The sequence below is a fragment of the Sycon ciliatum genome, chromosome 1 (assembly GCF_964019385.1).
Source record: "Sycon ciliatum chromosome 1, ocSycCili1.1, whole genome shotgun sequence".
Lineage (NCBI taxonomy): Eukaryota > Metazoa > Porifera > Calcarea > Leucosolenida > Sycettidae > Sycon > Sycon ciliatum.
In genome coordinates this window covers 52,790,564-52,814,301 of record NC_088643.1, presented here as the reverse complement: position 1 = coordinate 52,814,301, position 23,738 = coordinate 52,790,564, and the positions used below count along the sequence as shown (strand labels likewise).

Below are 23,738 nucleotides of genomic sequence, written 5' to 3'. Positions count from 1 at the left end.
TTGCCCCCCCCCCCTCTCTCTCTCTCTCTCTCTCTCTCTCTCTCTCTCTCTCTCTCTCTCTCTCTCTCTCTCTCTCTCTCTGTGGGTACCGTATTTTGCGGAATGAAGCTCGGTTGGGTATCGGGCAGTGCTGGCTGAGTTACTGAGTAGAAATCTGCATGATCGTGTAGCAATCGGAATTCCTACACTGCATGTAGCTGGTAGAGTATCAGGTTTTAGACTGTTTAGTGTTCCGGACTGTAAACCAGCGCAGTGTAGACTTTTAGTATGCTGCACGCATATCATCACTCATATCTATCATACAAATATCGTTCTAAATCTAATCATGCCTGATATGACCCCGCACTGGGTATGAGTGGCAGTGATACAGTTCCCGCCCTGTTTTTGAACTTGAAGCCGCGTCCATATCCACCTACTTAGCCTCTTCCCATACTATAGTCTAGACTAGTCTACCCTCATAGGCATTGCCTTTGTAACATCTGCGGGTCACTATAGGGGAGGATCGATTGTAGATTGTCGTGCTTTACGAAGACGAACTGAGAAAGTCAGGAAAGTATCCATTCCGACCTTGTATTGGTCGAAACGTGAAGAAGCGACTATACTATCTATAGCGAGGAAAGTCCGGTACAGCAATGTTTCTGCAAGCTGCTCTTGTCGCATTGGTGGCGTGCAGTGCGGTGGGAGCGCGGCATGGCGATGCTTCTCCAGCAGCAGCAGCAGCAGCAGCAGCATCTCCTCCTAACATTGTGTTTATCCTGACTGACGATCAGGATGTCACGCTGGGCGGACTAGAACCCATGAAGCAGCTGAAGACACTTATCCGCGAGCAGGGGGTGTTCTTTGACAACGCCTTCGTCCATACCCCTATTTGCTGTCCCAGTCGATCAAGCTACTTGACAGGTAAGAGTAGGCATATAATTCAAAGTTAGTTTACTAACCTTAGGTTTATCAATGAATAACCCTGTTCTTAGCAATGGCTTTGTGTAGATCTACAGTGCAGAAGAAACACGTTATCGACAGTATTGAATGAATGCAAGGAAAGGGTGGATACACCTGAGAGTTGTTCTTCCTTCAATCGTCCCACAGTTCATACAAACCAAGTTAGTAGGGAGGTTTAGTTCCCACGTAACGGAAACGCGTACGTGGGTGATCCACGTAAAGTGGATGAAGGGCACCCACGTTGCAATGTTGTGTTTAGTCACACGGAACAAACAAAAGCATGAAGCGAAAGGCCAAAACCTGGTCAAAGACGAAGCTACCCCGGCCTACAAAAAAAAGCTCATCCAATATTAAAATTTTTGATTTCGTGCTTCGGAAACTTCTTCAGCTGAGCACCCTCACAGCTCGCACAATGCGCTCCATTCTGATTTTCACCCACGTACTGGCGGAACGTGGGTGAGCCTCCATACACGGTATGTCGTGAATCAGAAAACGTCTGTACGTGGGTCACTGAGTATCACGTGGTACACCCACGTAAAGTACCCACGGATTACGTGGGACTAAACCTCCCTACTGAGAAGTACGCACGTGATGACAATTGCCCTCCAAAAGGACCAAAATTTAATACAGACGCTCACAAAGACAGACAGTACAAGTCATGTATTCTGTTGCGAACACAAGCTAGTACACCATAACCATGATAACAGATACTACTGTGCGAGGTGCTTGGCCGTGACCATGGTGATGGCATGAAGATGCATTTAGCTGGCAAGTGGAAAACGGAATCTCAGATTGCTACTAGCTTCTCTGAAACATTGACACGTATATCGTATGGCTTCCGGGCTGCATGGAAACCTCTTGTTGTTTGATCAACCCCCGGACGTTGATGCCAAAGAATACATGCATAAGCAGTGAGCTACAAGCTTGAGGACTACTGCTTGAGGACTACTGCTTGAGGACTACTGCTTGAGGACTACTGCTTGAGGACTACTGCTTGAGGACTACTGCTTGAGGACTACTGCTTGAGGACTACTGCTTGAGGACTACTGCTTGAGGACTACTGCTTGAGGACTACTGCTTGAGGACTACTGCTTGAGGACTACTGCTTGAGGACTACTGCTTGAGGACTACTGCTTGAGGACTACTGCTTGAGGACTACTGCTTGAGGACTACTGCTTGAGGACTACTGCTTGAGGACTACTGCTTGAGGACTACTGCTTGAGGACTACTGCTTGAGGACTATTGCTTGAGGACTATTGCTTGAGGACTACTGCTTGAGGACTACTGCTTGAGGACTACTGCTTGAGGACTACTGCTTGAGGACTACTGCTTGAGGACTACTGCTTGAGGACTACTGCTTGAGGACTACTGCTTGGTTTGGCATCGGCGCGCGCATATGGCCAGGTTATTGTGGTACGAGGTTGAAACCCTTCGTATATCACCCCGGATACATGCGCCTGGAGACTGGCTTGCGTGCAGAGCTGCTGCGGTAGAGCTGTGGTGTTTCATGCAGCTGGCACACACCTATGCAGGGCTCCTGAAAGCGTCTGCCACTGCATCGCCGCTAGCTGATCAACACAGGAGAATCAAAAAATGAATTACAGTTGCCGTGACCATTTTCTCCCAACCACATTACCGTATTATCTCTAATATAAGCACGGTCCTTTATTTTTTCAATGTACCTCCACCCCGTGCTATTATTGGAGACGTTCTTATTGGAGACTGTTCCATTATTATTTCAACCTCATTTCAGAGGCCTGTTGCCATGCCAAATTCATGTCAGACACACACATTTCAGGGTTTTTTCGCCGGCACAGATAATGAATGTACACAGTGTGCTTATAATGGAGACTGAGCACTTTATTTTTTGAATGCCGCCCCAAGGTGTTCTATCATTGGAGACGTGCTATCATTGGAGACTGTGCTTATATTAGAGATAATACGGTAACTGCCCCGGCAGCTTCAGTTTGCTTCATGTGCATGGTGAGGTTGTCCGGTGGTAATTTGACCATCCCTTGCGCGTGCATGTGTCTCCATACTGTAGTCTGTAGTGTGTCCCGTGGCCGGCTCTCTTGTTATTCAAGCATGGTCACTGTGAGCTAGCCGCCTGCGTCTTGTCTAGTCTACTGTGCTGTGCTAACGTGTGTGATCTCCTTGCACAGGCAACTACATTCACAACCACGGCGCGGTCAACAACACTATTTACGGCAACTGTGCATCGTACAACTGGCAGAAACACGCCGAGCTGAACACCTATGCTACTCATTTGAAGAAGGCCGGCTACACAACGGGTTACGTGGGCAAGTACCTGAACCAGTATGGATTCAAGCAGAGTGGCGGACCCGAGCACATTCCACCAGGCTGGGATCATTGGTTTGGACTGGTTGGCAACTCAAAGTACTATGACTACAACGTCAGCAACAATGGCGTATCGGAACACCATGGCACGGAGTACGCCACGGACTACTTCACCGATCTCATCAAGAACAACTCTGTGCAGTTCCTGAAGAAGACGATAGCGCACTCGCCCTCGTCCCCGTTTCTCCTGGTCTCGGCCACGCCAGCACCTCACGGTCCGTTCACCCCGGCGCCGCAATACTCGCACGTGTACGACGGCAAGCGGGCACCGCGCACGCCCAACTGGAACTACCACAGCGAGGACAAGCACTGGCTGGTGCGCACAACCTCCACCATGGATGACAGGGTATGTATGTATGTATGTATGTATGTATGTATGTATGTATGTATGTATGTATGTATGTATGCTGATATGATGAATAGTGCATGTACTGCCGTGCTATCGTGAGAGTTCCTGTACACTCAGTACTGGCATGAAAGTATACTCTTTAAAAGTCTTTAAATGTTGTGAAATGTACTACATGCACACTCATGTCCCTATTATCTGCGCACCCCCGTCCGGGACCGGGCACTGGTCATAGCTTGGAAATGTCCCTATTACCTGGGCACCCCCGTCCGGGACCGGGCACTGGTCATAGCTTGGAAATGTCCGGAACTCTAAATCTCATACTGAAGTACGTTACGAAGGGGAAGGACCCGAGATCTGCCAAATACCATCAATATTTCCACACAACTGACAGAAGAGAAGTAATATTTCCACTGTAACTCACCCACAGGGTGCCCGGTAGACCGATGTGCCCGTAACTTTGAGGTCCGGATAAGTGAGATATGGGTGTAATGTAAAAGCAGAAGTTTTCGGTAGTGAAATATTTTCGGTATTCTCCGAAATCGGCGGTTCGGTGGAGGGAAATTTTCGGTAAACCCGCTTTCCAGGTAAGTGTACTACTGTAGTACTATACTGAAATTTTCGGTGTGTTTTATTTTCGGTAAAAATTTCGCCACAGAAGTTACCGAAAATAAAACACCACCGAAAATGTCTGCTTTTACAATATACGTTTAGCAAGACAGAGAGGAATCACATACCACACTGTATTGCTAGATTTCTTGCACGTTTACTGAAACAGGACAGCTCAATTCGATTGTATCGAGAGGAAAGCTTGAAACACTAATTTGTTGCGAGTGTGATTTTTCCAGTCTGTCCTGACTCCTGAGCCCCAAATCCAATACAAGCCTACAAGCCGGGTGCTCGTATGGGTGATGATGTCATAATTCCATGATTGTTGCAGCACATCAACGGGTCGGACAAGACCTTTGAGCATCGCTGGGAGACGTTGCTATCAGTTGATGACCTGGTTGGGGAGATCATGAGTACCCTGGAAGAGGCCAATGTGCTGGACAACACGTATGTTATCTTTGCAAGGTAAGCCTGCAACCATATAGTGCCGAGTGGGTTTTCCTTGTCCTGAATGCAAGTCCTGGAAACAATTGAATGGCCAGCTGCAACTCAGTGCCTGGACATGTGTGTGTGTGTGCGTGTGTGTGTGTGTGTGTGCGTGTGTGCGTGTGTGTGTGCGTGTTTGTATGTGTGCAATGTAGCTGATCATACATGTATCTGTCAACAGCAACGGTTTAACCCTGGTATGGTTCTTGTAACTTCTAGAGCATAGCTATTAGCTATGGAAAGGGATCTAAAGCACATATCTGTCAACTGGATTGGAAGGCAGCTTGTTTACATAAAAACGATTCACGGTTCGCGTGAGACTCGGTCGGACTGGGTTTCTGCATCCACAAGAACACCACCACCCTCAAGGATCAAGGCACAGATGCAGCTTGTGAAAGGTGGGACATGAGTAGATAAGACACACAAAGGGGCCAGACCGAAAAAAATCCCACTTCGTTGCATCCATGTTTCCTTTCCTTCATGCCAGGCCACGGGTTCCCAATTAACTTCCAAACAGGGCTTGAACCAGGACTTACATTGCTGTTCAATAATTGTCTTGCTACATGCTTTGTGCAGTGATCATGGCTTTCAGCTCGGACAGTTCTGCATTCCAGGCGACAAGAGACAGCCGTACGAACATGATATTCGCATACCACTCATGTTCCGTGGACCGGGCATTCCCAAGAATGTCACCCTGCATCAGATTGCACTCAACGTCGACATCGCTCCGACCATGGTTGCTCTTAGCGGCCAAGAAGCCCCACAAGAGATGGATGGTCGCAGTTTGAAGCCGCTGCTGGTTAGTGGCGGACAAGAGGAAGCGACCATTGCTGGACAACCACCGGTTGCGGAATGGCGTGACGACTTTCTCATTGACTACCATGGAGAAGGTGAGCGATGACTATGAAACAATCTCCTTGTAGTGTGTACTGCCGTAAAGGTGTAAACACATGGCCCATGACCTGTGCAGGGATGGGGTGTACCTAGTAAGAGTACAGCAGTGTTCTGTATTTCTCTGTGCTAGTACATGTACCGTAAAGTACCGCCAGAACACCCCCCCCCCCCCCCCTTGATTTTACAGCCAGGAAAGGAAAATCGTATGGCAGAGTGCAACGAAGTTCGTACGGTGTGAGAAACCTTGGTGTACTAAGAAGGTCACACTTGCAGGTTTTGCGTGGAGCTCATGTCCGCTCGGAGGTAAATTTGAGTACGGCTTGACTGCAACGTGCATAGGTGCACACGGTTCGTACCGTAGGACCCGCAGACAGGACACCGCCTCCACAATACGGCCATGAAAGGACGAGATGGTGGGGCGCTCTCGCGGTATTTTACCGTAGTTCTACAACACAGTACTATACATGCTACTGTAAGGCTGGGTCTGACATTCTCTCGTTGGTGATGCATAAAGTTAACGATCAAAGTTGCTACATGTGCATCTGCTCAAACAATTCTCCAAAGCACCCAGCCACGTACACAGTATCCCAGTGTTGCATACACTATTGAGGTACCTCCTACTATACAGTGCGTATCGGTTATAGCGTGGTCGTGTAAAAGAATATACTGCCAGTGCCTACAAGAATGACCTCTCGTATTTTCATAATCATAACATGGGTTTCAAGTGAACATTTATTCTTACAAGCAATGTTATCACATTGTAGAATATATCGGTCCTAAGAATGGACTTTGTGTAGCAAATCATACCAGATTAGTACAAAGTGTATCGCCTGTAGTAATAACATCTGTCCAATGCAGTTCTGATCCGACTTGAATTGCATCCGTAGTGCTGCAGGTTCAACTGTTGTTGTCATGTATCCCATGCTGCATAGCCACATGGCAAGCGTATGGGACTATGATGATGACTATGAACACCCGCATACACAGCAGCGATGCGTTGTATGGCCATCCTGTATCTGCGCACATGCATCTGATATGTCGCACTTGATTTATCGTGTGTAAGAAATATCGGAAATAAGAATAGAAAGTCGCTTTTCAAACACCCACGCTATAACCGATACCAAGAGTATATAACCACCCACTACTGTACTTGAAGTCTTCTAGTTTTGAAGTAGCATCACTCTGGCAAGGTAGATACATTATACCACTTTGCACTCTGGCCAGGTAAATGAACCAGATTAGTGCGTGGATGTACTATTATTCATCTTTCTATTCTTTTTACTCTGCGCATCAGCAGGTGTACTATTTTCCTGTGCACTTCCTCTGTGTGCAGGGAACCCACCATGTGGACTGTCGGCGTGCCCTGGCCCGCCGCTGTCTGACTTTCACATAACTGATGCCAGCAACAACACGTACACCTGCCTGCGCACACTGAGCACCACTGCCAACACTATCTACTGTGAGTTCACACTGACTAACTACGTGGAGTACTACGACCTGAGCGAGGATCCGTGGCAGCTGAAGAACGCGGCAAAGACGGCCAACGCAGCGCTTATCGCAAAGCAGAAAGCCAGGCTGCAGCAGCTACGCGAATGTTCTGGCCCATCCTGCCATCAATAGGCATATCAATCTCAGCCAAAGAAGTAGTATCTTCACCGGTGGTACCTATGAAAAGATGAAAAATTGAATGGGAAGGGTGGAGTGTGGACGGACAAGACGAACAACCTAGAAAAGTACTACTTGAAAATTACTAGTGGCTATGGTATTGAACAGAATTTATAAACGTTTTATGCGTTAGAGAAATATTGTTGTGTACCTTGTGATAAATAATAATAATATGATGGAACATTTTTCATTTTAGTGAAGATTTCTTGGCCTGCTTGGGATATTGGGCAGAATATTTGAAATGACTCTTAGTTTTAAGAGAGAGATACTGTGTGATCAAGCACTCTCTAGCCTGCTAGAAAAGTTTTAATTTGACATCAAGAAATCTAAAAATACAACCAAAGGCGGCGGCGTCGGAAAAGCATCGTGATTGCACTTTCAGCATATCAGGGGTGCGAGAAAGTCTCTCTCCACTGTCTACTTTGTTCGATATTCAGTTCAGTCCCAAAGTCAGCTCTCCTGGTATTCTTCCAGCAGCTTGGCGATTTCTGTGCAGTCGAGTCGCTTGGCTTCATCAAGTGGCCGATTGCCCCACTCATTCTTCATCTATACATGTTGTGCAGCCATCAAGAGGATCACCCATGAAACATGGAAACAGCACAAAGGAAGTAGCAGTGGAGAAGGGAAGTTTGGGTCTCGTGTGTGGATGGAAGGAGCTGGATATTGATAAATCACACCCTCCATCACATCCATTGGACGTACAAGTATTATACTGTCCCAATTTCAAAGAACTCCACGGTACCGGTAGCTCCACTGCGGCGGGTGTTTTTGGTTTTCCTCCAACAAATATGCCCATTGTGCGGATACTCAGCTTAAAAAAGATATCCTTCCTCCCCAATGCTCGACATGCATGTGCTCGTTGTGACTTTCCTTTCTACCTTACATACCCATTCTGGACCTGGGGGAGGTCAGGTGCAGTTACAAAAACTTGACATGTACACCTGCACTACTAGCACTACTAGCACTACTAGCATCATTCAATGAACCACAACAGCATGGTGGTTGTATGTAGTGAATTGACATGAAGACAACACACAACACGCCGGTCTTCCTCACCTGAGTGTCCACACGCAATGAGAGTAGGTAGGCTACAGCCGCAGCATCCTTCTTCATTACACACTGTGCATTCATAGGGATTAAAACGTAGTTCCAAGGGTTAGCACGAGCTTGTGAAAGCAGGCACCAGCGAGAAGGACACCCGCATAGCAATACCTCCCTATTCAATTTGCCGTTACTTCCAAACGTAGCATGACAGCCTTTGAGGTAGCTGAAACCTCTTAGGAGGTGAAAACAACTTTTACAGAAGAAGTGCTGTTTTCTCTGTTCTAAGTTGTTCTCTAGCATGCATAGGCGCCATGAATGATACTCGTATGGGGGATACTTATGCATTTTGTTGTACTTATGGCCACTTGAAAGTACGTTGTTCTGAACTTCGAGGCCCCATAAGTACAACAAAATGCGTACGTATCCATAAGTACAACAAAATGCATACGTATCCATAAGTACAACAAAATGCATACGTATCCCCATACGAATATCATTTCTGGGGCCTATGCATGCTAGAGAACAACTTAGAACAGAAAACGGCACTTCTTCCGTAAAAGCTTTTTGAAGGATAATGAAAGGAAATCTGGAATGGCACTGTTGAAAACTTTACAAAAAAGCTGCCTTGCTTACAGTGTGTAGGGGTGACATGCCAAAGTGGTCAGAGACATTGAAGTCTGCACCAGCCAAGCACCACATTTCAAGAGATGACACAGAGTGCTCTGAAAATCTGCACGGGAAAAACAGAAACGGTCAGCGAGAGAGGACGTAAAGAAAATACGTTTCAAAGAAATTCCAGACAAACATCAGCTGACTTGTTCACCTGACTAACTGACACTACCTGCACAGGCGAAACACACACACACACACACACACACACACACACATCCCCTCTCCAGCCTTGTCACTCTAGGGGTGTGGGTTCTTTCTGCATTTGCTTCATTAGATTCGGTATAAGGAAATCATCAGTCAGTCAAGTATCACGTCAGGTGGGCGGAGGGCGAGCTCCAAGTACCGAGTGTGGGGGGGGGAGCAACCAACTTCCTTTAAGGAATCTGACTGGTTCTGAGTCAGTAAGTGCACTAAAAAGGATATAGTCAAACTGCCCTTGCCAGTACACAGTATAGCACACAACATGACGTACAGAGAGACCATCCACTGGTTGGTGGATTCAGGAATAATGGTGACCAGGGCCCGGAGAAGGCAAGTTTGAATGCGGTACAAGAGGTAAGCAAGGAGACCGCAACCAATCTTGCTAGTTATTCATCACAATACTACGCGAACTATTGCAATGACTTACACTGCGGCAGTCAGTTCATGTGCCAACTCGGCGGTACCCAGTTGTAAGTGAGCACCAGTCTTACGAAGCAGCTGCACCACGTCAGCATGCCTACAAGCAGAAGCAATAGGCAGACTTCAGTATTGCTGCATGCGAAAATAGAATATGCCACTGTTTCGTCCTACTTCCACAAGTACAGAACAAATTCCCCTTGCAAGTTGCAATAAGTATCTATTATTGCACGATTAAAGAGGTCAATATATGAAATATAGAACGAGTAAAAGACCGAGGTCCCCCGAGGTCTTTTACGAGGTCTATATTTCATATATTGACCGATTATGAGGGCTATAATAGATTTATCACGACAATGCATACCTAAAACTGTTTTTGCTTTGCTATAGGAAGAAAGGAATACTATTGTAATAGTATAATAGTATGTACATATGCCGTTTACATTGGACATTACTTCTGTGTAAACCGAAGTTTTCAGTTGCCTCTTGTAGTATGTTCCCCAAGTTCTTTGACTGAGAATCTGACAGTTTGGGTTCAAATCCCAGCATTTGACTTCAGATTTTTCTTCTTTCATTTCTGATTTTTTTCTAAGTTGAGGAAAAAGTTCTAAGTCCTCGGGCTAAGTGGTCAATAATAAGTGGTCAATATAAGCAGTCAATATATGCTGATATTTGACCGCTTAGAGATCACAAGTTTCTGTGGGGGTCAATAATAAGAGAGTGATAATAATAATAATACAGCACGCATATAGCTCATACTTGTATGAAAAATCAAATGAGGGTCATGCATCTGTCGACAACGTCGAGCCAGTGCGTTCTGTCTAGTTGCTCCGCGTCCAAAAGATACACAGTACTATCACTCCCTTAGTATTGACTCCCATAGATTTTTGCTATACCTAAGCAGTCAAATATTCCTGCATATTTCACTCCTGAGGGCTATTGACCGCTTATATTTGACTCCTTTTTAGCGATTGAACACATGCTTTGGTTAGTTGTGATAAATCTAATATTGACTTCGTACTTGGTCAGTATAGGAAATACAGGACCTCGTAAAAGACCTCGGCTTTTATTTCCTATATTGACCTCGTACTCAGTCAATATTAAATCATATTCAACGGTTCAGGATTATGGTAAAAAAGGAGAAGGACAACATGTTACGATTTATGACTAACTGTCCACCAACGTAACCAGATCATAATATAATTATACAGTCAGCGAGTGTGACAAAATGGCACAAAACTGACAAGGAGTACTGAGACATTCAGCGACCTTTGGCATTCTTTGTTGCCGTGGGGCGTAGCTTGTGCTCTTCTTCGTTGTGCTTTCCTTCCCCTCTTGGACGTTTCGAACCTAAGCCTTCCAAGTTGGAAGGTTGTTGGTTTCCTTGGAGAAGTATTGGAGCTAGGTATCAGGTCGCTGAATGTCTCAGTACTCCTTGTCAGTTTTGTGCCGTTTTGTCGCACTCGCTGACTGTATATGATCTGGTTACGTTGGTGGACAGTTAGTCATAACGCGTAACATTTTGTCCTTCTCCTTTTTTACCATAATTAAATTGGCTCACCATCCGGGTTCGAGGATTATTTGAGATTCTTTGAGGGATGCTGAGGCAAAGCGTTGTACACGAGTGCTCAGTGCTGCCCGTGTACATGCTATGCACTGATGCTTTCTGACAGGGGCGTGCTTGGCGAGGGGCACAGGGGGAAAGTGCACCCCCCAAAATATTTCGACCGGGGTTTTGAAAAGTCACCAATGTATTGCGGAAAGCCCGACCTCGCGGGAGCACATCCTGCACCTGTGTCTTGTACATTGTACTAGTAAGTTGTAGTGCAGTAGGGGCCTGGTGTGCGGCCTACATGCAGCCAGGCAGTCCCGTACGTACAGCCTGTCAAGTGTCATATCAGATTGCACGACATCGCGAAAGGATGCACACGAACGTCGCACACGAACGTCAGCGCTTGAAAGGAAAGAGAACGGAAGGGAAGGCCGAGGCCGGTGACTCAGTCATACATACGTGCGATCAGGTTACGAATGTTACCACAAGTACTGCCCCGCCGCGCACGGACTAGCATTATGCATACATTACATTACATTACAGGCAGCACGGTACGAGTGCTTGCGACTTTTCTAGTTCACTACTGAAGTAACTGTTGCAGGCAGCAGCAGCGCAACACGTCGATTATTGTTTTTGTTTACCGGAGCAAAGGCACTTACTTTTAGTTTTGCCAGTTGTGATAAAGATGATCTGATTGAAAATGTCACGGCCTCAAGGGAAGCGCAAGGCTTCCACCCAGCTCACTATCAGTGAGCTGTTTTCTGCTGGGGGGAAAAAACGAAAGTCCGGCGAGAGTGATGAGCCTGTGGCTGTTGTAGACGACGATAATGAGTCCGACTCGACTGATGACATTCAGATTTTTCCTGGAGAGGACAATGCCGCTACAGCCTCTTCAAAGGTCAGGGAAAGCGGCCTATCTGCGAGCAATGCCTCTGCATCTGCGTCGACGACTGCGACGACTATCAACGATGTTGGGCAGCAGTATGATCTCCAATTACGACGTTGGATTTCTCTGCCATCATCGCTGTCTTCGGTTGAGAAGCGCAGACTAATTAACCACCATTTCGTTCCTGGAGCGAAGTACGAGGTTCCTGCTGTTCCAGGCAAGGACGGGAAAACCAGACGCTTTCGACACCAGCGGCTGTCAGATAATCCATGGCTAGTGCACTCCTCGAAGTGTGAAGGAGGTTTCTGTTTACCTTGCCTTCTATTTCCTAGTGGTGCTGACCAGGGCCAACTCACAGCCTCAGCGTGTGTAAACTTTAAGAAGGCCACGTCCCTGTACGAGAAACACAGGCAGCAGCGATCCCATTTGGATGCCATTGCCAAGCTTGCTCAGTTTAAAGCAGTTGCTGCCAGTGGAGGTGCTGCTGATGCTGACCAATTGGTGGATGAAGTTTCAATTTTCTCCAAGGAGGGTGGTAATCCTGGAAATTTCCTCGCTCTTCTGGAGTTCAGGGCCAGATCTGGTGATGCGTCTGTCATTCGTGACTTTCATCTGCATGCTGGTGGAGCTGGGCACCGCGTATATTACTGCTCTGCCAGGTCCAAGAATGAGCTCATTGACTGCGGCGCTGAATACATTCGGGAGAGGATCCTGAAGACTGTCCGTTCTGCACCATTCTTCAGCATTCTGGCTGACGAGGCCACGGACTCAGCCAACATGGAGCAGATGCCAATTGTCGTACGGTATGTCCAAGACTTTGAAGTTAAGGAGGACTTCCTTGGCTTCATCGACTGTGATACGGGCATCTCAGGCCAGGCTCTTGCGACCAAGATCGAAGATGCTGTCCATTCTTGGGATCTTGATCTTGCAAAGTGGAGAGGCCAGGGCTACGATGGCGCTGCGAATATGGCGGGGCGTTTGAATGGATGTGCAGCTGTCATACAACGGGATCACCCAAAGGCAGTCTACTTTCACTGCAGCTCCCATGTACTCAACCTCTGTGTTATGGCGACATTGAAGATTGCGCTAGTTTCGAACATGTGGACGACTCCAAGAGAGACTTCATTCTTCTTCGAGAACACTCCGAAACGTCAGAATCGGCTGGAAGCCATCATCACAGACATGCCAACAGACACTGTGAATGAAAGACGCAAGAAGAAGCTGGTCAGCCTCTGCCGTACACGCTGGGTCCTGCGACATACTGCTCTCGTAGCCTTCGCAGACCTGTTTCCAGCTGTGGTTGCCACCTTTGAGGTTATTGCCAACAACCGCGCCGACTGGAACGCCGAGACATTTTCCGTCGCATCCAACATCATGGCCTACCTGCGTGGCCTCTGTGTTGGCCTGCAGGAAAAGTCGCTTGATGTATGCCGAGCTTACAAGCAGATCGCCACAACTCAGACCACACTTGAGAATGTCCGTGATTCCGTGGACAACTACCATACCACTTGGTGGACGGAAGCTGTGGACAGGGCAGCCAGTGTCAATATGCAGCTGTCGTATCCATACCATTGACACGTGCCTTTTAGGCCTCTACGGGACAAGTATGCCGTATTTAGGTGTCTAATTATTTATCTATCTCCCGTAAACGGGTTCATAATCGTCTTTATTTTATGTCTTCACACAAGGCCTGGGGCCTTCCTTATTTGGTATACGCTGTTATTTCCCCACATGGCTCCCGCTCTTTATGCAACAGTTCGTACACATATTTACTACGGTTTGATACGCTATTGCATGCGGGACCAGCAATCTCGTGGCCATGGATTTCCATGGCCGCAACTAGATCTTATTGCTATCACCTTGTTTTTCTCCCTCTCTTGCCTTCCGCCTTCAGGCAGAAGCTTCAGCTTCCGTCTCTCTTGCCTTGTGCTCTTCATTATCTTCTCTTGGACTGAGTTACATGTACCCTCTTTGAAGATGTGAGTAAACCTGAACGCTGGTGTGAGTGTACGTGTCTGTATATGCCTGAGTGTGTATATGAGAGTATGTCTAGGTATATGTGTGTACGTGCGTGCGTAAGAGTAATTCTGTTGGTGGACTCTCTCCAAGTGGCCACCACTGCACGGCCTTGTAATGTGAAGGTTTAGTAAGTAAGTTAGTTCATGTCGAACCGCAGCCTTGGGGTCTAACCCCGGGCCGTCCGGATACGACACAGCCATCAGCACCTCACACTTGTCGTCGTCAACTTGGTCGAGACAATGTTCTTGCGGACACTCCTAAGCAGTACTTCCGCAGAGCAGTGTCAGTTCCTCTGCTGGACGAGCTCTTGGGACAGTTTACGCAGAGATTCGGTCCACTCCAGCAAAAGATTGGCAAAGGCTTGTCGCTTGCTGGCCAACCCGGAAGAAGCCAAGACAGACGTGATGACCTTCGCAGCAGAGTACGAGGAGGACCTCCCAGCTGGATGCAGGCTAGCAACCTTGAGAGCGGAGCTGGATACATTCTCTCTCTCTGTTCTCACTGCAATCTCCCCTGAGCACCTGTCTACTAGCCTCGCTGACTGTGCCAAGTTAGCGGAGGAGAGCCTGTGCAAGGGAGTGACGCAGCTGCTCATCCTCCTAGCCACGCTACCCGTAACCACGTGCTCCTGTGAGCGCAGCATCAGTAATCTGCGGCGTTTGAAGACTTACCTGAGGAGCACCATGACTGGAGAGCGTTGCAACAGGCTTGCTCTGCTGCATACCCACTACGGCATGCCTGTAAACACAGATGAGGTGCTGAAGCTGTTCTTTCGACACTCTCCTCGCCGAATCCTGTCCAGATAGTGTGACGATTGTTCTTAGCTACATCCATGCAATGTGTGTTTGCATCGGCCTGCCTGGCACAGTGCCGTCGACGGATTGGTTTTTAAACATTTGTAAGTTTTCATCCTTTATTTTGAAAAAAAGTGATATGATGCTGTACTGTGTTCATTCTTGATGACATACAATCTTTGTAACAGTAAAGCTGTGTTCACAACTGGCGCGTGTACGCGTGAAACCACGCGTTTGTGCGTATTTTTGCTGGCTTTTGGGGCGCCATGCGTACGGAAACGCACCGAAATGGAAATTCCAACATGTTGGAATTTTCAGCGTGTATCAGGCGCGTACCAGCGTGCATGCCAGCCACTCTGACTGGCGGGGTCAAAAAATTAGTACTCGAAGGTGTCGCAAGCGCTAAATACGACTCGGATTGCTGTTTTTTTGTGAAAGGTTGAGCGCGAGTCCGGGCACGCATGAACCGCAAGCGTACCGCGTCCACGCGCCAGTTGTGAACACAGCTTAAATGACGTCACATGTACAAATATCTGATGATGTCACCGGTACAACCTTTTGAAAATTGCTGTTGTCTGGAAGTGGTGCACCCCCCCCCCCCCCCCCCCCCCCCGGAAGGGGAGCCGAGCACGCCCCTGTTTCATACTACAGTACATGTATGTATGTGGACGCTAGCATACAGGCAAACTCCATGCCTGCAGCCACAGTCCTCGTGTCTGGTGGAACTGGGAAGATTTGGTAAATCAACCTACTATCTTCATCACTTGCTTCTCTTTCATGACTGAATCTTATACCACTTCAGTGACAAGGCAACATTGTACAGAAGTGCAAAATCCCGCAGAGTCCCGTAGACGCGGTTAGGTGTTGAATGTGCAGGACCCTGTTGTGTTTACTGCTATTTCCATTATGAAGCGTAGTCTGAAGGTATTTCATGAGAAAAACTGTTTTCGGAAGAAGATCTAGCTAGACATAACCTCTATCCAAAAGTGATGATGCTGGAACAGCGATTGTCTTCCAGTGATTATCGGACTTATTGGGTCAAAAGTGCACGCATAGCACACAATGAGCAGCCAAGCAGGTAAACAGTACTAAACAAACACCGACGGGATTCCGTACATCTGCACAGAAACACACCCTCAGATCGGACACTTACTTTCCCCAGATAGCGTCTTGGAGTGGCATTCGGCCAAAGCGATCGCGGGCATACACCGAGGCGCCGCGCTCCAGCAGATAGCGCACCATGTCGGTGTGCCCCTCGGCACAGGCCACGTGCAAGGGTGATCGCAGATCAGCGTCCGACGTGTTAGCATCCGCACCCTGAACATATTACAGGAGATAGGACAATGTAAACAGACTGACGGCAGAATTCTACAACACAGCAATTGTGTGTAACGTAAAAGGGGCGAAGATCAGAGTCAGACGTGTTAGCATCCGCACCCTGAACAACATATTTATTACAGGACACATGACAATGTAAACACACTAACTGCAGACTTCTACAACACAATAATGTAAAAGGGGCAAAGATCAGAGTCCGGCATGTTCGTATCTACACTCTGAACATACTAGACACAGGATAAAGTAACTGCAAAGCTCTACATACAACAAAACCATCGTGTAAAAAAAAGGGGGGGGGTGATTCACTGACCTGTCGAAATAGCTCCTTCATCAGACGTATGTCACCACTTCTCGCTGCAGCAAGAAGAAGTGATGGGAACAGGGCAGATCCGACCTTTTTCAACTCCTGTAGCAAGAAACATGCAATCAAAGCCCAAGTTTCATTGGAAGAAGAAAAAGGAAGAAAAACTGTGCACCAATTCGTAGTTTCAACCCATTGAGAGAGGCCTTTCACATTGCGTATGGACGCAAAGACAATTAAAGATACCTCTCAAATGCTCCTGTAATCCTCCACCAGTTGTACCTTGTATAAGCCACACATCGCACAGGATCCAATTTGTTAAAACATATCAGTTTGAAAATGTCACCTTCTTGAGGCCAAGTACAGGGAGGCCGGGGTCATGCCTTCAGAAAGAGGAACAGCTGCTGCATACTGGTAGTTGTTCACCTTTTACAAACTAGATTTAGACCATCGTCTGGCACAATCCACAAGTCAACAGCTTTCCAAAATATTTTTTTAAATAAATTAATCGAAAATTAGGGCACAGACACTTTCCCTAGGTAGTTACAAAAGCATGAGCAATGTGCTGACGGAGGACCAGAATAGCCCATTTTAGTGTGTGGATCAGGGTCAAAGAACCAATCAGTTTAAAATTTGAAAAAAATTGCAGAGCAGCAAAAGGCATCGAAACTACTGAAACAACTGCATACCTGTCCAGTCGATACTCCGATGACTTGTGCCACTTTCAAAATGAACTGACTGTCATCCAATGCCAACTGGCCAAGGTTAACAGTCAGCTCACCGCGTAGATTGTCGTGCATCAGCTTGCGGCGCTCCTGGTGACTCAAAGCCTGCTTGCCGAGAACGTAGGCAAGTTTCGTTAGCGCGGCTTCGAGCGTCATGTCAGAGCCAGAAATCAAGCCAGCCTTCACCAGTGTCTACAAGCACAGAGCACACAATCAGACACAACATACAGACCTGCAAATATGTACCATGGCATCAACGAAGCAAGGACAGCAAAACTCCCCGTGTAAAAGCTAAAGAAATCTCCTGCTCAAGATAAAATGAAAGTATCATGAAAGCAACAAAAAAACTGCAAAGAATTTCAGCAGGTGCCACTATCAGTAGCATCAACAACAGTCACGGCAGTAGCAACACAATGCGATATAATGCAGTGGCAACACTAGTGCTTGCATTGACCTCAGCGGCTGCTGCAGCAGATAAACAGTATTGTGGCAGGCGACGTGCAGCATGCTCACTCCAGACATTGTCGAGACCACTCACCTTGCCCACAGCATAGGAATCCACAACACCACCATGTACGCACTGCGTGCAGTTGACAATCAGAACATCACGCTCGGTGGCCTCGTGTAATGCTTTGAGGATATCCTCACGATTAGATGGTGCATTACCCACACCGTACGTCTGTAGGACACAACCCCTCAGCGGTGGTGCCAGGAATTGACGCACCTGACAGCAGAACAAGTAACCAGCAGTAAGGTACATGTGCAGAGTGTCACTGTTGAATTTACAACATCACCAAATTTCAGTGACTGTTTTGTTTTCATGCAGAGAGCATTCTACATACAATATACTGTACAATGCAAACAGTGACCATCTGTCCTGAGTTGTACATGACCAGCGTCCAACGTTTTGCACGCCATGTACCATGGATGGACTGCCGAATATAATTTTAACGATCTTGGCATATTCGGAGTATGAACGGGATTTTACACCACGATTGACATTTTGAAAAGAGGGATGTGCCCCCCCCCCCCCTCTCTCTCTCTCTCTCTCTCTCTCTCTCTGTCTCTGTCTCTCTCTCTCTGCACATGTCACTGTCTTGGTCTGAGCAGAAAGAGCTCCCGGCACAAACTGTCATTGAAGCTCGAGTTCACTCACTGTCTCTGAAGCGATACCAGGAAACAGGCGAAGGACACCAACACGTGGCTCTAGCTTTGTGTGTACGTCAAACTTTGCTGTCGTTGTCGGCCGATGAATCAAATCCCACTCCACTGCAAGACCAGAGAAGAGCATAACAACCGACTATCCATGATCAGTGTGTCTGCTACACTGGCCTCAGAACTGGGGCGGGGGGAGAGGACTACCGAGCAAGTTGTTCAGCACGTGCTAATACAATGGTATCATAATGGATGAACACGCCATGCGTACATGAGTGCTGAAAGCACAAGCATTAGTACCCGCAGAAGGCGGCAACTCACCCACTATTCTCACTCCAGCCAGCGCAAGCGGCTGGATGTTCATAGAGTTGAACGCAGCCAGGGCATCAGAACTACACTTGGCAGCACGATTGCCACGTAACAGCTTCCCGTGAAAGTACAATGTGACCTGGGCCAAAGTGAAAACAGAGAGAGAGAGAGAGAGAGAGAGAGAGAGAGAGAGAGAGAGAGAGAGAGAGAGAGAGAGAGAGAGAGAGAGAGAGAGAGAGAGAGAGAGAGAGAGAGAGAGAGAGAGAGAGAGAGAGAGAGAGAGAGAGAGAGAGAGAGAGAGAGAGAGAGAGAGAGAGAGAGAGAGAGAGAGAGAGAGAGAGAGAGAGAGAGAGAGAGAGAGAGAGAGAGAGAGAGAGAGAGAGAGAGAGAGAGAGAGAGAGAGCATACGGTGTGGTGGATTGATTCAGTCAAACCCTTACGTTCCGCACACACGTGTCCGACCATGGCCTGATACTGTACAAGCCAGGGCAATTCCCAAGTTACCTGTACATGTACATGTAACTGTTACATGAATTCCTGCAAGCACAGACCCTGTAGACTATAGTTGCACGTTCTTGAAGGCTACTAGTATGCAGTCTTGGTAGCGGTCATCACGACTGTGAGGATGACAGAAGAGGATAAAATAATACGAGCTTCCCCTCTTTAGACCTTTCCTGATCTGAACCGTCCAAGTCGGAAGGTTGTTGGTTTGCGCCTCGTAGATGTGTTGGAGGTAGGTGTCAGGCCGTTGAATGTCTCAGTACACCCTGTCGGTTTTGTGCCCTCATATCGCACTCTCTGGCTGTATAATATACCCAATCTGCGGATTATGATCTGGTTACTTTGGTGGACAGTTAGTCATAACTCGTAACACATTGTCCCTTCTCTTTTCCAAAATAATAAGAGTGAGTCGATTTTTTTAACCTGGCTACATAGAAGTACTCTCACCTCTGGAATAGGATAGGTTCCAGCAATCATGAGCGCTCCCAGGAAGTTGTCAATGCCATCACTGCGTGTTTCTGAGATGGGAATCTGCAAGGAAAAAAGCAGATAGAAATGAGAAATTAGTTTGGAAAATACACAATGGGGACACACAATCAGAAGCAGTAACAAAGCGTTCTGAACGGACGGTCACTGGACGTGAGAGTATACTAGGGAGGTTTAGTTCCCACGTAACGGAAACGCGTACGTGGGTGATCCACGTAAAGTGGATGAAGGGCATCCACGTTGCAATGTTGTGTTTAGTCACACGGAACAAACAAAAGCATGAAGCGAAAGGCCCAAACCTGGTCAAAGACGAAGCTACCCGAGCCTAAGAAGCTCATCGAATGTTTTGATTTCGTGCTTCGGAAACTTCTTCAGCTGAGCACCCTCACAGCTCGCAAAATGCGCTCCATTCTGATTTTCACCCACGTTCTGGCGGAACGTGGGTGAGCCTCCATACACGGTATGTCGTGAATCAGAAAACGTCTGTACGTGGGTCACTGAGTATCACGTGGTACACACACGTAAAGTACCCACGGATTACGTGGGACTAAACCTCCCTATTATTATTGGTTACTAGAAATTAGGAGGAGGTCACGATGGGTGCAATAACACATGACATTTGGGTTGTGCATTGCAGCTCGTCACTATCAGGAGAATGAATAGCACACTACAAGCACAGCAATCATAGCCCCAGATACTGACACTCCAAACACAGCAAGCATAGCCCCGGATACTGACCTGAGAGCCGGTGAGGATGACAGTCTTGCCTAGGTTTTCCAACATGAACGACAGGGCACTGGCTGTGTAGGCCATGGTGTCTGTTCCATGGAGAATCACAAAACTGCACCGGGGAACAAGAAGGCAACATCGAAAAATCCACCAGGTCATTTTGGGCAGCGAGAAGCAAGAAGAGGTGAACAGCACCTGGCTACATACGAACACCACCACCACCAACAACACCAGCAGTAGCAACACCAACACTAGCAGCAGCAGCATATGGCAAGAACGTTCATCTTCTGACCTACTCTATAAGTCACAGAGACATGGCAGGATCATACTCGACAGCAGTTCCTGCAAGGATGCTGCTCAAACTTTGAAAGGAACTGGCCACTGGAAAGTGAAGTGGTCATGGAGAACGGGTCATGAATCATTTCAATAAACTAAGACTGGCGCACCGAGCTGACGTCTGTGGCAGCCAGCCAGCCAGTCAGCTAGGTCAGAAACCAAACTGAAGCCCGCGCATCAATGACTAAAGAAAGGAAGAAAAATGCATTTGGTCAAACTCTACCTTTGAAGCTTGCAATCTCCTATATCTATAAGATTCTACTAACTTGAACCAAAGCTGAGAAAATGGACAGCCAAATGCAGTGAAACTTGCCACAATTATCACGGTCAAGTCTCAGAACAGTCCAAATTCTCACACGAATGATGGTGATAGCATACGCTGTGGCTGTTACGTTGCACAGGGTACTGTGTGGTTGTGTTGAACGGGATACTTAGTAAACAGAATGGAATAGGAGTCAAGTACCGACAATAGAGGCTTAAAAGAATAGGAGTCAAGTACCGACATGTTCACCTTGACTACAATATACAGTGCTGCTCAATGAAATCCGATCGTGCGAATCAATGCCACACAGGGTGCTGTGCAGGCCCTGACCTGTGAATACTGGGCTGTGAACTGGTGCAGGGTGCAAACTTGATCAGCGCAATCGAATTTCATTGAGCAGCATTGTACAATAATGTTGTTGGCAGTCCTGGAGCCAGCGTACACACATACATGTCACATACACTACTGTACTCTTGAAGCGGCAGCAGCAACACGAGAAGGTGCAGAATGTTGCAGTACGGAGCTCTGACAGCAACACGAGAAGGTGTAGAATGTTGCAGTATGGAGCTCTGACTCACCCATCAAAGTGTTGGTAGTAGTGCTTAATGTCCTGAGTGATAAGCACCCAGTCATCCATGTCCATATTGCTAGAATCCAGCAGTGGCGAATACTCCTTGATAGTATAGACTATGCGCCGCTGACCTGAGCCCGTACATCTTGTAATGGAGGTGAGCAGAAGAAATCCACAAGGCAACAAAAGACATAAAACAACAACAACAACAACACCGAGACAACTATAGCCTGGAATGATGCAGCTGCCGATACAGAAAGGCGTTACAACACGCTCCAAATCATCGGAGATTAAATTACGTTCTGTTTCGATCAAGAAGAGAGAAGACTGGTACAGAGACTTTAAGTGGTAAGGTTCTGCCACTCTTCTCCGCATGTAAAGCACTATCCTGCAGGAATTTCTGAGTGGAAGACTCTCCAACTCGGGCATTAAGGCCTCTTTTTATTCACAGACACTACTACTTTATCTGCAGAAGTCTATATGTAGCAGATACGCCGTTCTTCTCCACAAACACAATCTGCAAATACCTCAATGCAACGGAACGGTCGGAAATGCAACATCATAACCATATAAATTAAGTGTGTGGAGGCGCATAAACGCAAATCTGGCTGCGAATTGCATATTCCAGTCGTAAAGTGGAAAGCACACAAGCCATGCAAGGCGTGCAGGCACTGATCGAGCAATACGCTGCCATGACAGCGACTGCCTTTGACAGTAGAGCTGGGCCAGTGCAGACACACCAGGGATCTTCGTGTGGACACAAGTTGGTAAATGTAATGGCGGCTAGCGTAGGAAATAGGAAAGTATAAGCTGTAAAACAAAATTCGGGCTTAAACTTAAAAGTAATAAGGTAAACAATTCCGCCTATCAGCCTATCAGTATACAATAGCAGATCCAGTTGCTTACGGTAAAGCCAAGGGCTCGGGTAGACCAAGGTGACTGTAAGACTCTGTGTCTGCTGAGACATCCAACAGCTTGTCATGAAATAAGGGGATGCTCCTCACAAAGGGCTCGAAACAATCTGCCCGTATGTCATACCCTGGAAGAAGGGAGGGAGAGAGACAGACAGACAGACAGACAGAGAGACAGACAGAGAGACAGACAGAGAGAGAGACAGAGAGATGAAAATCGATTTTGGAAACCTTCAGGACTTCGTTGTTGTGTTTTACCTTTTCTATGGCTATCATTAGAATGGCACAAAGCCCGTGGTTCCTTTTTTGGTTTTCATGACAAAATGGTATTGTGAGCGTGATTCCGCCTCACTTGAGGATAAATAGTGTGAAAACAAGAAATTAGGGCCGAAAGTACCAACTCGTCTCGGGCCGTGCCTTATGACTAACGCTGATCGACGCTGAACTGCGCAACAGCTATTTCCTGGATCATACCAGATTTTTCCAGCTCGCCCCAGCCTTCCCGCCAGGCTCTATGACGTCCCGTACCGTCATGCCCCGACGAATGTGAACCAGGCTAAAACTTTAGTAAAAGTAACAAACTGTTAAAGTGCATGGGCCGTTGGACAATCGGAGGCATACGATACTTGTGTGGTGTGAATGCATTTATACAGTACCGGTACGTGTGTGCTGTGAATGCATTCTGCTACAGCATACATGATGTCACACTAGTGTTGGATACTTAGTATCAGGAGTTGACTGTGCACTTCAAGTACACGTGCACGGTAATTCTAACTTCATGTTCTCACCATTCTCGCCAGGCATCATTCCCACTGTGCCACCCGTATAGAGGACAAGGACATGGGCCCGAACGTGAATATCCAGTGTAGTCACACTGGCCACTGGTGATATTCGTCCTCCGTCATGGTCGCCGAGTTCATGTGTTACAAACCTTTCCATACTGCTTCACCAGAACTCAAAATGAGCTCAACTCAATGAAAAAAATAAGGGCTACCAGTTTACGCTTCAACACTCTAGCTAAGCTCACACCCAGTCGTGTGATGATCCGTTGACTACCTGTAACCAAGTCCAGAGACTTGGAAGACACATTCTATCCAGACTGTTGAGAAAAAGAAACAATACTGAAACTTGAAAGTATTTTAAAATTCAATGTACAGTAAAATTGTTTTGTATCAGTTGACTGAGTTGTGTTGACACTGTACTGGATGCACGTGCGCGCACTGCACTGGTCA

The 23,738-nt window shown here is 47.1% G+C and overlaps 2 protein-coding genes across 2 annotated transcripts; one reads left to right on the top strand and one right to left on the bottom strand.

Moving 5' to 3' along the window:
* The first annotated feature begins 408 nt into the window (after positions 1-408).
* Positions 409-7,497, top strand: LOC135831012 (N-acetylglucosamine-6-sulfatase-like). Its single transcript, XM_065343253.1, has 5 exons — positions 409-900; positions 3,102-3,643; positions 4,584-4,717; positions 5,315-5,628; positions 6,966-7,497. The coding sequence occupies exons 1-5, from the start codon at positions 633-635 to the stop codon at positions 7,250-7,252; spliced, it is 1,545 nt and encodes a 514-aa protein (XP_065199325.1). The 5' UTR covers positions 409-632; the 3' UTR covers positions 7,253-7,497.
* LOC135831011 (L-asparaginase 1-like) lies at positions 7,262-23,656 on the bottom strand. Its single transcript, XM_065343252.1, has 15 exons — positions 23,295-23,656; positions 22,502-22,634; positions 21,603-21,740; positions 20,436-20,538; positions 19,659-19,742; positions 18,723-18,849; positions 18,403-18,515; positions 17,785-17,970; positions 17,211-17,438; positions 16,531-16,626; positions 16,036-16,199; positions 9,642-9,731; positions 8,975-9,071; positions 8,354-8,416; positions 7,262-7,843 (listed from the first exon to the last, which is right to left on the bottom strand). The coding sequence occupies exons 1-15, from the start codon at positions 23,443-23,445 to the stop codon at positions 7,748-7,750; spliced, it is 1,869 nt and encodes a 622-aa protein (XP_065199324.1). The 5' UTR covers positions 23,446-23,656; the 3' UTR covers positions 7,262-7,747.
* Positions 23,657-23,738: the final 82 nt, after the last annotated feature.

Excerpts from the sequence above, each read along its gene's own strand:
- LOC135831012 (XM_065343253.1), top strand. The coding sequence starts at position 633 with ATGTTTCTGCAAGCTGCTCTTGTCGCATTGGTGGCGTGCAGTGCGGTG. Across the intron at positions 3,644-4,583 it reads CCTCCACCATGGATGACAGG|CACATCAACGGGTCGGACAA; the intron begins GTATGTATGTAT and ends TGATTGTTGCAG. Across the intron at positions 4,718-5,314 it reads ACGTATGTTATCTTTGCAAG|TGATCATGGCTTTCAGCTCG; the intron begins GTAAGCCTGCAA and ends TGCTTTGTGCAG.
- LOC135831011 (XM_065343252.1), bottom strand. The coding sequence starts at position 23,445 with ATGGAAAGGTTTGTAACACATGAACTCGGCGACCATGACGGAGGACGA. Across the intron at positions 18,850-19,658 it reads GAACCTATCCTATTCCAGAG|GTCACATTGTACTTTCACGG; the intron begins GTGAGAGTACTT and ends ACTTTGGCCCAG. Across the intron at positions 16,200-16,530 it reads TGAAGGAGCTATTTCGACAG|GGTGCGGATGCTAACACGTC; the intron begins GTCAGTGAATCA and ends TAATATGTTCAG.